Source organism: Engystomops pustulosus, chromosome 2, assembly GCF_040894005.1.
Source record: "Engystomops pustulosus chromosome 2, aEngPut4.maternal, whole genome shotgun sequence".
Taxonomy (NCBI): Eukaryota; Metazoa; Chordata; class Amphibia; order Anura; family Leptodactylidae; genus Engystomops; species Engystomops pustulosus.
Window position 1 is genome coordinate 7,046,931 of NC_092412.1, and position 13,441 is coordinate 7,060,371.

At 43.7% G+C, this 13,441-nt stretch overlaps 3 protein-coding genes across 3 annotated transcripts in view; 2 read left to right on the plus strand and 1 right to left on the minus strand.

The window, feature by feature from the left end:
- Positions 1 to 13,441, plus strand: part of LOC140119779 (uncharacterized) — a 654,457-nt gene that overhangs the window by 147,013 nt on the left and 494,003 nt on the right. The gene's annotated exons all lie outside the window — the stretch shown is intronic.
- The window catches only part of LOC140119822 (uncharacterized), a 661,039-nt gene that overhangs the window by 66,234 nt on the left and 581,364 nt on the right, over positions 1 to 13,441 (plus strand). The gene's annotated exons all lie outside the window — the stretch shown is intronic.
- The window catches only part of LOC140119732 (uncharacterized), a 52,184-nt gene that overhangs the window by 18,120 nt on the left and 20,623 nt on the right, over positions 1 to 13,441 (minus strand). Inside the window, exons 4-5 of the mRNA XM_072139088.1 lie at positions 12,201 to 12,318; positions 5,950 to 6,704 (exon numbers count right to left, since the gene is read on the minus strand). Coding sequence (XP_071995189.1) covers positions 5,950 to 6,704; positions 12,201 to 12,318 — 873 coding nt within the window. The remainder of the gene's footprint in view (positions 1 to 5,949; positions 6,705 to 12,200; positions 12,319 to 13,441) is intronic.

The window sequence follows — 13,441 nt, forward strand, 5'->3', positions numbered from 1 at the left end:
TTCTTGGGACTTGTCCTGTCCGTCCTCGGCATCTGGGAAACACACACACCTAGGGTTCTTCGGAGAAGCGTGCCTAGGTGAGAGAAAAGCTTCTCCACGTCTGAATATTACCGTTCTGCTCATCTCTGGGTCAGGTAGCCAGTTCCAGATTTCTGCTTTCTTGGATTCCGCCTCTGTAGAAAACTTCATGGATGCTGCTCTGGTCTCCTAGCATCATTTGCCTGTGGTCCGTCTTGAGAAGCCTGTGGTTATCTCCTCTATCAGTGGCTAAATCCTCTCAAGTCTGACACCGCACCGAGCTTCTGTTCTTGAAAGTCGGAGCACTACACTTAGAGAGACTGTCTTTCTATGTGCTAACTTGGGCCATGTCTTCCATCCTGTTGGGTCTTTCGTGGATGCAGCTCCACACAGCCGTGATTAACTGGAAGACGGAGGAGATTCATTGGGGATCAGATTGCCATTCTCGATGTATGGTGGTTCCTCATACCGTACCTGTCATGGTCTCTTCTGTGGTCACCAAGCCTCTGAAGTGTCCCCCAGCTTTCTATCAAGATTTTGGGGATGTCTTTACAAAGTAGCAAGCAGAGACTTTGCCACTGCACCGTCTGTACGACTGCCCTACTGACCTGCTGCTGGGCACGTCTCCTCCACAGGGTCAAGTGAACCCACTCTATGTGCCCAAAACCGCACCAATGTCAGCCTACATCAAAAAGAACCTGCAGAGGGGGTTCATATGTAAATCCTCTTTTCCTGCCGTTGCAGGCTGCTTCTTTGTGACCAAAAAGTATGGGTCACTCTGTCCATGTATAGACTATCGCGCTTTTAACAAGGTTATCATTAAGAAACGCTATCCATTGCCGTTAATCACTGAACTGTTCAACCGCTTACGTGGAGCCAAGGTCTTCTCCAAACTGGGGCTAATAAGTTAATCCGTATCCGCAAAGGTAACGAGTGGAAGACCGCCTTCAATACTCGCAATAGACACTTCGAGTACCGGATTATGCAGTTGGGCTCTGTAATGCATCAGCTGTCTTTCAGGAATTTGTCAATGACCTCTTCAGACTTGCTATATACCTGTGTCATGGTTTATCTCGATGATATCCTGGTGTTCTCTATGCACCTTGAATCCCACCGGTCCCACGTAGGCAAGTCCTCAGTCGTTTAAGAGCCAATAACCTCTACACCAAACTTGAGAAGTGCCAGTTTTATCAGACGTCTCTTCCATTCCTCAGCTATATTATCTCTGACAGGGGCCAACGGATGGATACTTCTAAGTTGTCTGTGGTTCTTCAATGGCCACACCAAGTAGGACTGCATGCAATACAGAGATTCCTGGGCTTTGCAAATTACTACTGTCAGTTTATTCCGCACTTCTCTCCTCTCCGCCAATCCCAGACTCTGGCCTCCGGCGGCTAATGAAGCCTTCTCTAAATTAAAGTCTGCCTTTGCCTTGGCCGCAGTTCTCACATGGCCTGATACAGAGAAGCCTTTCCACCTGGAAGTTGATCCCTCCTCAGGAGAAGTGCTCACCCAGAAAGGGCCCAAAGGCCAAACTCTCACTTGCAGGCTTTTTTGTAATACTTTCTCCTCTGCAGAGAGGAATTACTCCATAGGGGACCAAGAACTATTGGCGATAAAACTTGCCTTAGAAGAGTGGTCTTATCTTCTGGAGGGAGCTCATTTTCCGATCTGCATATACACAGATCACAAGAACCTCCTCCAACTTATCCACGACTCAATCCGCAACAAGCCCGCTGGTCACTCTTCTTTTCCTGTTTCAATTTTCCTATCCACTTTCATCCGGCTGAAAAGAACATCAAGGCTGACGCGCTCTCTCTCATGCCTTGGATGTAATTGGGGAAGAACCAGATCCTCGGCATGTCATCCCTCCCAAGCGAGTGGTTGTGGCCACTACAGTGGACCTCCAGCAGCTACCTCCTGGCCCCCGGTCCCTTTTTATTTCCCATTTCTATTGGTGGCCAGATCTGGTCAAGGATGTACGGGACTTTGTGGATTGCTGCGCTTACTGTGCCCGAAATAAGCCGTCTTGTCTCAAATCAACTGGTCATCAACTGCCATTGCCGATACCCAGTTGCCCGTGGACTCGCGTGTCTATGGACTTTGTCACTGACCTTCCGCCTCCCTCTTGCAATACCGTAATCCGCGTGGTAACTGTCCGGTTTTGTAAATTGACAATAGTATTAGGGTTGTGATCCAGTAAAGTGGCGCACTCAGAGTAGGATTATAAAATGGAATTTAATAAGTGTAAAAACACAACGCGTTTCGGGATTAAAATAAGCCCTTTATCAAGTGACAAAGACTGAGAAAGGTGCAAATACATAGAAACATATAAGGAAGGGGGGGGGGGTCAAAGATATAAGAGAGTAATTCATTTTAGTTGATGTTTTCCAATTATATGGTTCATAAATATGTATGAAAGGTACAATGTACAGAAAAAAACTATGGATATAAGTACAATAAAATATGGAGTATCCGGATCAAATATGGAGTAACCAGATCATACTCATAGATATCTAAAAATATATATACACATATATATAAAGAGACATACATATCAGAAATAAAAACAAATGTACATGAATAAATAGAATTAAGTAAATAAAGGCATTGAATATACATATTTTAGGAAGATAGCCAACTTTGAGGGGTATTTAATGGGCTTACCTATAGCGGAGAAAGGACTCGGATGCTCCGATCTCTTGGGGAATGCGGCGGTATGTGTCGGCATTTGTCTAATTCTAACGGGGACTGGCTCGCGCCACATTTTGTTGTGCCCATGCGCAGAACTTCTTGGTATCCAACTTTATGTCGCCCGGGGAGATCGCGACAGGTAGTTGTGCGCATGCATGCAGGAGGTCTGCACGTACGGTCGGGTGTAAATGGACAGGTAATTATTCACTTTTAGTGAGATTAGTAATCAGTGTGTGTATTAGAAGAGATGTTAATAATTGTCGAAGTTAAAAGTACAGGTTAAGTGGGCTATGACTACTTGGTAACTTAAGAGGAACTGGTTGGGTGTACCTCTTATATAAATATAAAACTAATAGTTACCTGATTAATTAAATAATTAATTAGTCGCATATAAGTTGCATACAGTCTAAGTTGATTGAATAAAGGGAGGAATGATTAAATACATATGTAAATAGATGAAAAAATGAATAAGAAATTATTTAAAAAACAAAAAAATTGGATAAATAATTAGGTAAATTTAGAGATAATTATTAGGTAAGGCAAAGGTTTATTCAAAAGTTAGTGCACTGGAAATTGATTGGATGGTGCACTAGATAACATGAATGGGGAGGGGTTTTAATAGTACTCAGGGTCAGTGGTACCGTAGTTACTGAAATATTAGAAGTTAGTACTTTCCAGGGTTTCATTTAGTCCATTAGGGACTAGACTGTTAATCTTATAAATCCAGTACATTTCTCTTTGGCAGAGGTTGTTATATCTACTATTTCCAGGCGGAACCTGTTCTATGGGGGTAACAGTAAAGGATGAGAAATCATCCTGATGATATAAGTGCCCATGTCTAGAGACACTATGTTTTAAGAACCCATTTGTGACATTACTATGATGTTTATTAATCCTTGCTTTGTAAATTGTCCCATTTTGTTCCTCTGCCAGGTTTGCGGTCTGCTCCACGCCTTGCAGCTCCTACTCACCCGACCTCGCTCCTGTTCCCGTTCCGGCGGTCGGGCACGCGTGTGCTGGCTGCAGAAGATTTAAAGGGTCAGCGCACCGTTACTTAACATTGGCTATTCCCATAATTCCTTATAAACCAGCCTCTCCCTGCATATCCTGCCAGATCTTTGTGCCTTTGAGAAGGTTTTGTTCCTGATGCCCTGTGTTCGTGTTGTGATTTCCCGTTGTGACCCCGATTCTGTTCCTGACTGTGATCCTCTGCTGCCCGCCTTGACCTATTGCTACGCCCCCGACTCTGATCCCGTGCTGCCCATCCTGACCCCCTGCCTGTCCCTGACTACGATTCTGCTCAACATCTCTGTATCTTGCCTGGGCCGCCACTGTGGACAGAGTCACAGCTGTGGAACGACCTGATGGTACCACAACGCTTTGCAGCCAGCTGTGGTCCAAACCGCTTTGCAGCCAGCTCTGGTGAAAACCAGGTGCCACTTAGACTTCGGTCCTAGGTGTCGGCTTATGTCACCATCTGCGGTGGTCCAGTGGATCCACTACCCCTGGAGCCTGACAGGTCTGTTCTGTATTTGGGCCATATAGGTTGGCTACAGAGACCGTTTGGCTACCCACTCTCCCCTTCAGAAACGTCCATACGTTTCTCGCATCTCCGCCAGCATATTGAAAGGTGTTTTGTTGCTGACAACTATAATGACCCTGCCCTGGACGCGGAGGTGTAGTTGCAGTGGTACCATTTGTTAAAAACAGAGCGGGGGAGAAGCGGCACTTTGCATTCCTTCAAATGTGTTTCTTGTAATAGTACAAGGTTTGCTTTGTACCATTTATGGTATCTCAATATTTGCCTCATCTTACATGGCTCGTTTAAGCCCCTGACATAATATGTAGCAAACGTCAAGCTATATTGGGATGTAATTTGGCTCATGAAAATCAAGGAGAGGCTGAGGCAAGGGGGGAGAGGAGAGGATTTGGTAACAGGGGGGTACCTGCAGGGGTGTTAGGAGGGATAACAACCTGAATAAACTGTGGAAGGCCACTTTAAGCCTGCTGATCCTCAGCCTTAATATATAGCTAAAAAGTGTAGACAATTACAAAGTCAATGAAAGAGAGAGAGAACAAGGGTTAGGGGAGATTTTCATCTATGGAATATGCAGCATTTCACATGCTACCCCCAGGTCTTATGGAGTTTTGATGGTGATTTTACCTTCCTCGTGGATGATCAGGATACCGTAGAGGCATAGCTAGCTAAAGTGTATGTTCTTAGATCGGAGTTCAGCTATGAAAGGGAATATGAAGTAGAGGGGGATATGTCTTGGTATATCTGTAGCTTAGAGCTTTCTTACTTCACCTCTCCAGTTTCTCTTGCCCCCTTCAGAACTGCTGCTGTATCTATATAGGGGAGCAGTTCGCATATCTCGAGGGAGGGGGGGGGATCTGTGATTTTTGTCATGTCTTTTGTCCTAACAGGCTCACAAAGACCTCTGCCACCATCTTGGGTAGGGCCTCATGTGCAACTGACCCCGGGACACTGAATTTTTTTAATCTGGTGTGTGCAGCCTGAGCACATCCTTGACACCTCTGCTGGATTCAAGAAGTTCACCTTGAGCCTGCTCAGTTTGTTCTATTTTCCCTCCGATGTGGTGTATGTCGTCTTTAATATCCGATAGTTCCTTTGCCACTGCGGTAAGTGCCTGGAACAGCTTATGTTTGATGAAGTTCATTGAGACCGAAGCTATCTCCTCTTCCTCGCTCACCTCCAGTCATGCTCCCGACCTCCGAGTCCTCCTCTGCTTCCAAGAGCTCCATGTGGCCCTCCGCCATCGTGGTTTTGGCGCCCAAGATGTACCAGAGAGTGACATTGAAAGTTGAAGGAAATAAGAGAAATCTACCTCACTATTCTTTACAGGAGACTTATGCATCAACTTATCTGCACAGACACAAAGCTCTCCTGCTAGCTAAACACAGAGAGCATCATATGACCTCCTCCTCCCTCCAGAGTGAGCAGGGAGCAACACCTTTCCCTTCCAGCAAACAAAATCCATCTAGTTTCTTGTGTAAATACTCTACGGTCTTTCAAAGATAAGCAGCACCGATAGTGAGGAGGATGGAAAAGAAGCAACTGGACATCGGTAACAAAGGTATAAGGTAAAGCTGCTCCACATCACAGGAAGAGCTACTGATTTGTGCAAAATATTTTTTATTACAGTTTGCGCTTTAAGATTTAATTTATAAAGAAGACGTTTAGTCATAAAAATGGGTTTTTCTTTCGAGCTTTCAAGGGATGTTCTTTATGTCGGAAACGTGTCCTACATTCTGATTCTTAAATCTTCTTCTCCCCGGGTGATTTATCTGATGAAGCATCAGACTTTCTCTTCTGGTGAAACCTTTTCCACATTCAGTACATGAAAATGGCTTCTCCCCTGTGTGAGTTTTCAAATGTGCCGTAAGACTGCTTTTATACGAAAAACATTTCCCACATTCTGGACAAGGAAACGGCTTCTCCCCTGTGTGAGTTCTCTGATGTTGAACAAGTACTGATCTGCAGCTGAAACATTTACCACACTCTGAACATGAAAGCTGATTCTCCCCTGTGTGAGACCTCTGATGTCGAATAAGTTGTGATTTGCAGCTAAAACATTTTCCACATTCCGAACATGTAAACGGCTTCTCCCCTGTGTGAGTTCTCTGATGTTCTACAAGTCTTGACTTGCGGGGGAAACATTTCCCACATTCTGAACATGGAAATGGCCTCTCCTCTGTGTGAACCTTCTGATGTTCATCAAGTATTGACTTCTGGATGAAACATTTCCCACATTTTGAACATTGAAATGGCTTCTCCCCTGTATGAATCCACTGATGAATAAGAAGATATGAATTGTTGGGAAAACATTTCCCACATTCTGAACAAGAAAAGGGCGTTTCCCTTGTAAGAAACTTTTCATGTTGGGCTGTTTTGTCAACTTCTGATTCCTTGTCGTCCACTTCATGGCAGGAAGATGAAGGAAGAGGTGGATGGACACTATTCCTCTGGTCTTCACCCGAAAAGAAACAACAATATAAAATAATGTATATCAGTACAACAGCTAAGACGTGTATCAGCGTACAGCCGACAGATCAGAGGCCGGTATAGACATATGTACTACGTCATGTGACTGATGATTTCACGTGACCATTAGATCTATAAATCCTCCAAAACTACAGGTCCAGCCATGACGGTAACACGATCATGGGCAGATGACACCTTGGTCCTTGGTTTCTTTCCAGAATGTTTGAAAGGAAATCTACTTATGGAAAGATTCCTCATGGTAGTGTCATTGTCCGGGCAGCAGCTGCATCCCATTTTTCGCTAATTCTTGGATGCATCTGCTGTCGAAATAAAATGGAATCCTCAAATATGCAAATTAAATTCAAAGGTTACTGGGGATGTGGAGTAGCCTGAGACGGCTCCAGAGGTGAAGGCTACTTCGCACCCCCAGTAGCCACTACAGACCCGACCCTATACGTGCTTCAGCCCGTTCTTCTGCCGCAGACTAATGAAAGCTACTGCGCAAGCCCTCAGGCAGCAGATGTGTCGCCGGCAGTCTTTGCCCCCGGAAATGTCTGAAGCTACTTCATGCCCCAGTAGCCTCTAAAATTAATCTGTATATTTGAGGATTAAACTTTCTTTAAGAAGCAGCTGCATCCAAGAATTGGTGAACTCCATGCTGAGGACCACATCTTGCAGAAAATAATCTCCAGGTCATACTTATCACTCGATAAGTTATTGACATCTCGACCATCAACCCCTTAAGGACGGAGCCATTTTGTAGCTTAAGGCTCATCCCCATTTTTTAGATTCTGACTTGCGTCGCTTTATATGGTTATAACTTTTGAACTCTGTTACTTATCAAAGTGATTCTGAGATTGTTTTGCCCCACATGTTGTACTTCATTTTAGTGGTAAATGTCGGCTGATAAGTTTTGTGTTTTTACAAATAAAAGAAAAAATGATGAATTCTTTGAAAAATTTGCCATTTTCAAAATTCATAATCATTGCGTTTTCAGGCAGATAGATTTACCACCTAAATAAGTTGCTGAATAACATTTCCCACATGTCTACTGTACATTTTCATCATTTTTGAAATGTCTGGATAATTTATAGCCCGATATTCGCGGCTACAAATCGAATATCGCTTTTCCGTATTTTAAGAATTGACTATTTTGGGGATAAATACAGTTTTGAATGAAATTTTAAATATTTAGCATTAAAACCACCTATAAAATAAACCCATTTTCAATTCTGCCCCCACAAACTATCAGAAATGGCTTTTAGGAAGATTGTTAACCCCTTGAGATCTTCATAGTAATTACATCAAAATGGAGGTGAAATTTAAAATGGTCAAATTTTGTCGATCATTTAGCCCTAAAATTTACACATTTCCAAAAGATAAAAAGAGAAAACCCATCTTAAAATTTGTTATGCAATTTCTCCCAAGTGCAGAGACCCCCCACATGTGGCCGTTACTTCTCCCGAGTACACACACCCCCCACATGTGGCCGTTACTTCTCCCGAGTGCAGATACCCCCCACATGTGACCGTTACTCCTCCCGAGTGCAGACACCCCCCACATGTGACCGTTACTCCTCCCGAGTGCAGAGACCCCCCCCCACATGTGGCCGTTACTTCTCCTGAGTACAGACACCCCCCACATGTGGCCGTTACTTCTCCCGAGTGCAGACACCCCCCACATGTGACCGTTACTCCTCCCGAATGCAGACACCCCCCACATGTGACCGTTACTCCTCCCGAGTGCAGACACCCCCCACATGTGGCCATTACTTGCTTTATGGGTGCACAGCGAGGGACATAAGGGAAGGAGCGCCCTGCAGCTGCCAGGATTTTAGTGTCCTCATTGGCTCCTTTTTTAGGCTATAAAATTTTGGCTTTTTCGTTATTGGGGCCATGTGATGGCATTTTTTTTTTTGCGGGATGAGATGCTTTTTCCAATGTTATCATTTTGGGGTTGTTATCCACTATTGTTGAAAATGTATGAACTTTTTTTGTCAGTCAGGAGTAGAAAAGTATCAATTCTGTACTGGATTTTTTACTTTTTTTCTGTGTGCACCGTATATAATAATCATGTTATTTTTATTCGATGGGTCGATACGATTACGGCGATACCATACTTGAATATTTTTCCATACTGTCCCCCATGACTGCCCCAACTGAAGGATGACCCTTGACCTCTAAACAGGATAGGGAGTGGAGAGAAGATCTCTCCTCGTCTTCGAAAATTGGGACAGAGAGGGGGGTTCGCAATTTGGCGACTTGTCCCTTACTCTATCCAGTCCCGGCCCCTTCCTTTGCCACATGTCGGACTGGTCTCCGGCTCTGTCCGTGGCTCTGGGAAGCCAACGACACCCGGTGTGTGCTTAACGACACACCAGGATACCAGTCGGCTTCCGGCTGACTCCGATGACAACTTCTGGCGCAGTGATGGAGTCCGGATGTGATCCAGAAGCAGGAGCGTGGAGCGGTAGGTTTAAAACACAAAGCGGGTTCTCACGTTGATCTGAGGTCTGACACGTTCTGCTACAGTCCTGACCCAGGTGCTTTTCAAGATCGATATTATATACCTGTGACAGCGTCTCTGTTTAGCTCAAGAATCGAGCGTTAAGGTACACTTCTGGGACTTTCAGTTCTACAATGGTGTATTATATGGTGGTCTATCTATGACATATATGTATTGTAGGACTCTCCATACCGCACTTGCTCCTCTTACCAGGTAGTATGTTACTACTATACAAAATGGCCAGCAATAACAGGTCTACTGTTGTTTAGCTATTGGCTGGGACTACTAGTTTCACAATTGGCAACATAGGAAACTTGCAGCGTGGAAGCCCCAGACCTGGACCCTATAAGATTACCACCTGTGAGTGGTTCTTGGGGTTTTAGGGATAGGGTGGTGGGGCACCCACACAATTTAAAACATATATATATGTATATAAGGACAAAGATCAGCAGAGTACGAAGAAGAAAAAGACTCCATCTAGGAAATGCAATGTGTGTTTAGAAAAACTACACAGTGACTATAAAAAACCTGCATGCAAACATAACATAGACCTTCTCAGAGAGGAAAGAATCTCTTTTGTTGAGGAAATGCGTAGAAACAAAGAATTATAGAATCCCTAGAGTCAGAATTGGATTGGGGCCGTCATGTTGGACTAATGGAAACTGAATTAACGGTAAGAATAATTCTCATTTTTCTTGTTTTACTAAATTTGCCAAATAAAACCCTAATGTGGGGAAAAATCTATCTTTTTTGCATCGCCGTCTTTTGAGTGGAATAACATTTATACTTTTTTGGCTACAGAGCTGGTTGATGGCTTGTTTTTTTGCTAGACATGTTGTACTTTGTGACAGTATGATTATGGAGTACATATGTTTTTTTGATCACTTTTTATTGCATTTTTTGTGGGATAAAATGGGAAAAAAAATCATAATTTTTTTGTGGATTTTTTGACAGTTTTTTTTCATCTTACGGGTTCAATAATTATTTACTTTTATTCTACGTTACGGTTGTTACGGACAAGGTGATACTATGTGTAATGATTTAAACTTTTTTGAGCGTTATATGTTTCTTTATATGTTTTGGGGCTTATGGACATTTTTATTATTTGTTTAATAATTTTTTTTTAACATTTTTATTTCTTCCACCATGGGACGTGAACCCGCGACCTGAGGTCATTCTGACCGGGGGTGTTACTCGGGATGTCAGCCGTAGATTACTGCTTACACCCCGCGACTCCCGATGCCAGCTCGGCTCCAGTGTAGAGCAGAACCGGGATCGGCTCAACACTGTACTGGTACAGCGCTGAACACTAATAGCTGAATACTAGTACAGCGCTGACAGCTAATAGCAGGAGCCTGCGCCGTACTAGCGCTAAGGGGTTAAAGAGAACCCGTCATGCAAAATAACCCCCCTAAACTAAATATATTTTCATAAACTGCCATTAGAGAGCATTGCCTCTATCCCTTCATTGTCCCTCTACATGCCTGTAAACCTAAACAATGAGGTCCTAAAGCTGTATGCAAATGACCTGTGAAATGTCCAATGAAGCATTAGCATATTCAAGCTGTCCACTCTATTCATGAGTGGGAGGCACAGCCACACCCCCAGTGCATGACTGACAGCCTGTATAATGGTGTGAGGCTGTATAATGATGTGCTTCCTGGTGCTGGCGCCCCCTGCAGCCTGTGTGTGCATGTGTGTGTGTATATAGGAGAGATACAGCAGCTCCAGGCAGCCATGTTACAGCAGAACATGTCAGGTACATGTGTAGCTGATGTCTGTGTCACACGTGTATTAGGAGGATGCAGCATGTCAGCAGATGCAGCACAGATACCAGCAATACTTTACTATACATAACACACAGACATGAGCAGGGGGAGGAGAGGGGAGGGGTAACAGGGGTGACATCACTGCCTCTGACCATGTGACCAGCCTCATTTACTTGATAAAAAATATGTGATTTTACAATGAATAATGTATGAAATAACTACCCTGTTTCCCCGAAAATAAGACAGTGTCTTATATTCATTTTTGCTCCTAAAGAGTCTCTAGGTCTTATTTTCAGGGGATGTCTTATTTTTCCATGAACATGAATTTACATTTATCGTTGAACAAAAAAATCAACTTCTCTAACATCCTTATGACTCTCCAAACTCTGAATTTCATGCTGTATTTCTTGCGACTCCATTTCTATTAGCATCATTGGCCCCAATATCTCCAAAAGCCCTTCCCATAAATGACCCTTCTTATCCCTTGTAGCTGCTGGGATCACTTTTTGCAGCACAACAACCAGTGATTTCATTCCATGAATTCTTCCCCAAGTCACAACCTTCTGCAGCATCTACAAGATTTACTAATACTAATGTATGGTGTGGGGGGAGCTGCTGCAATGGCGGCCACTAGGTCTTATTTTCAGGGGAGGCCTTATATTTCTAAGCCTGAACAAAATTGTACTAGGTCTTATTTTCGGGGGATGTCTTATTTTAGGGGAAACAGGGTAGATAAAGGCTGGGATGGGATCCTTGTGAGCTGCTCCAACAGGTAGTAGTGACAGGACAAGTGACACAGACCTGATGACAGGTGTCCTTTAAAGAAGTTGGCCACTTTTGAATAAATCTCTCCTGTGAGAGCCTCAGCCTTTCCCTGTTCTCTGCTCCAGGTTGTCCATGTGACGTCACGCCCTCTCTCTAACAGTCCATCCATAATAACAGAGACAGCAAGAGGGAGGGAGCAGGATGAGTCATGTCCTGCTGCTACAGCTCCACCTATTCTGCAGAGTATAAAAAAGCATAGAGGTTCTGGAAACAGGACAAAAGTAAGTAGCAGGACTGCTGAATCAATTGATGAACATTCAGGGATTATCTACAAGGCAGTAAAGACAATTTATGTAAAATAGTGGCTAATCCCTTTAAGATGTAATCTCCTCCTGCAATGTATAAGGGAAGAATAACCCACAAGATACATGAAAGGCTCTTACCCTCCTCTGTCACTGATGAGGGGATTTCCTCTCCGCTCCTCCTTCCACCACAACTTTCCTGTAAAAGATAAGGTAAGTGCCAATGTGTCTTAGAGGTAGAAGGGTCTCCTCCAGTTATGATTAGACAGGATCAATATCATTATCCATAATCCCTACACATTAACATAAAGATTTTTGGAATTTTGCTGCATTAAATGATTTTAGTTGATCCTGAGTGACATCACTGCTTTCATAATAAAACACCTTCACTTGTGACACTTAAAAAGTCACACACCTAAAAATGAGACTATTTTTTTTTCAACAAAACTGTTACAGAAACAAGTCTATGTGATTAATAACATTCATAAAACACAGCAGCATAGAGCGGGACGTTGTGCACTGGAGACATTTTGTCCCAAGGTCCCTGAAGTGGGTTTGATTGTTATATTCTTAGTCTAGGATATATATTTGGGTAAATCGCAGTGTAGAAGACTCCAAGGACTCAGACCATCTGAGGCTCAACCTGTCACACTCATCAGTGACCACATAGACACACTCTCCTCTGAGGTAAGTAGAAGTTCCATAACATCAATCTATAGAGGATTTACAGGAATCTCAGCTGCATCTACCTGATGATCCAGTGGGACATTCTCCTCTGGTTCCTCTTTAATATCCCGGGAATCTCCAGGACTGGGACATCTCTCTGGTTCCTCTTTAATAAATTGGGAATCTCCAGGACTGGGACATCTCTCTGGTTCCTCTTTAATAAATTGGGAATCTCCAGGACTGGGACATCTCTCTGGTTCCTGTGTAATATCCCCGGAATCTCCAGGACTGGGACATCTCTCTGGTTCCTCTTTAATATCCTGGGAATCTCCAGGACTGGGACATCTCTCTGGTTCCTGTGTAATATCTCGGGAATCTTCAGGACTGGGACATCTCTCTGGTTCCTCTTTGATATCTCGGGAATCTCCAGGACTGGGACATCTCTCTGGTGGATTTCTCTGACTGGATCCATCTATAGGGAATATACACAGTGACTGATACATTGTCTATATGTGATGATGAGATGATGGAGGAGGTGACCTCACTCCTGCTCTGTCCTCTATAATCAGGAAGGTCTCCTCTTACCTGGTGATGTGAGGGGCTGGTGGTCCTCCATCATGATGTCCTTGTACTGGTCCTTGTGTCCTTCTATATACTCCCACTCCTCCATGGAGAAATAGACAGTGACGTCCTGACACCTTATAGGAACCTGACAC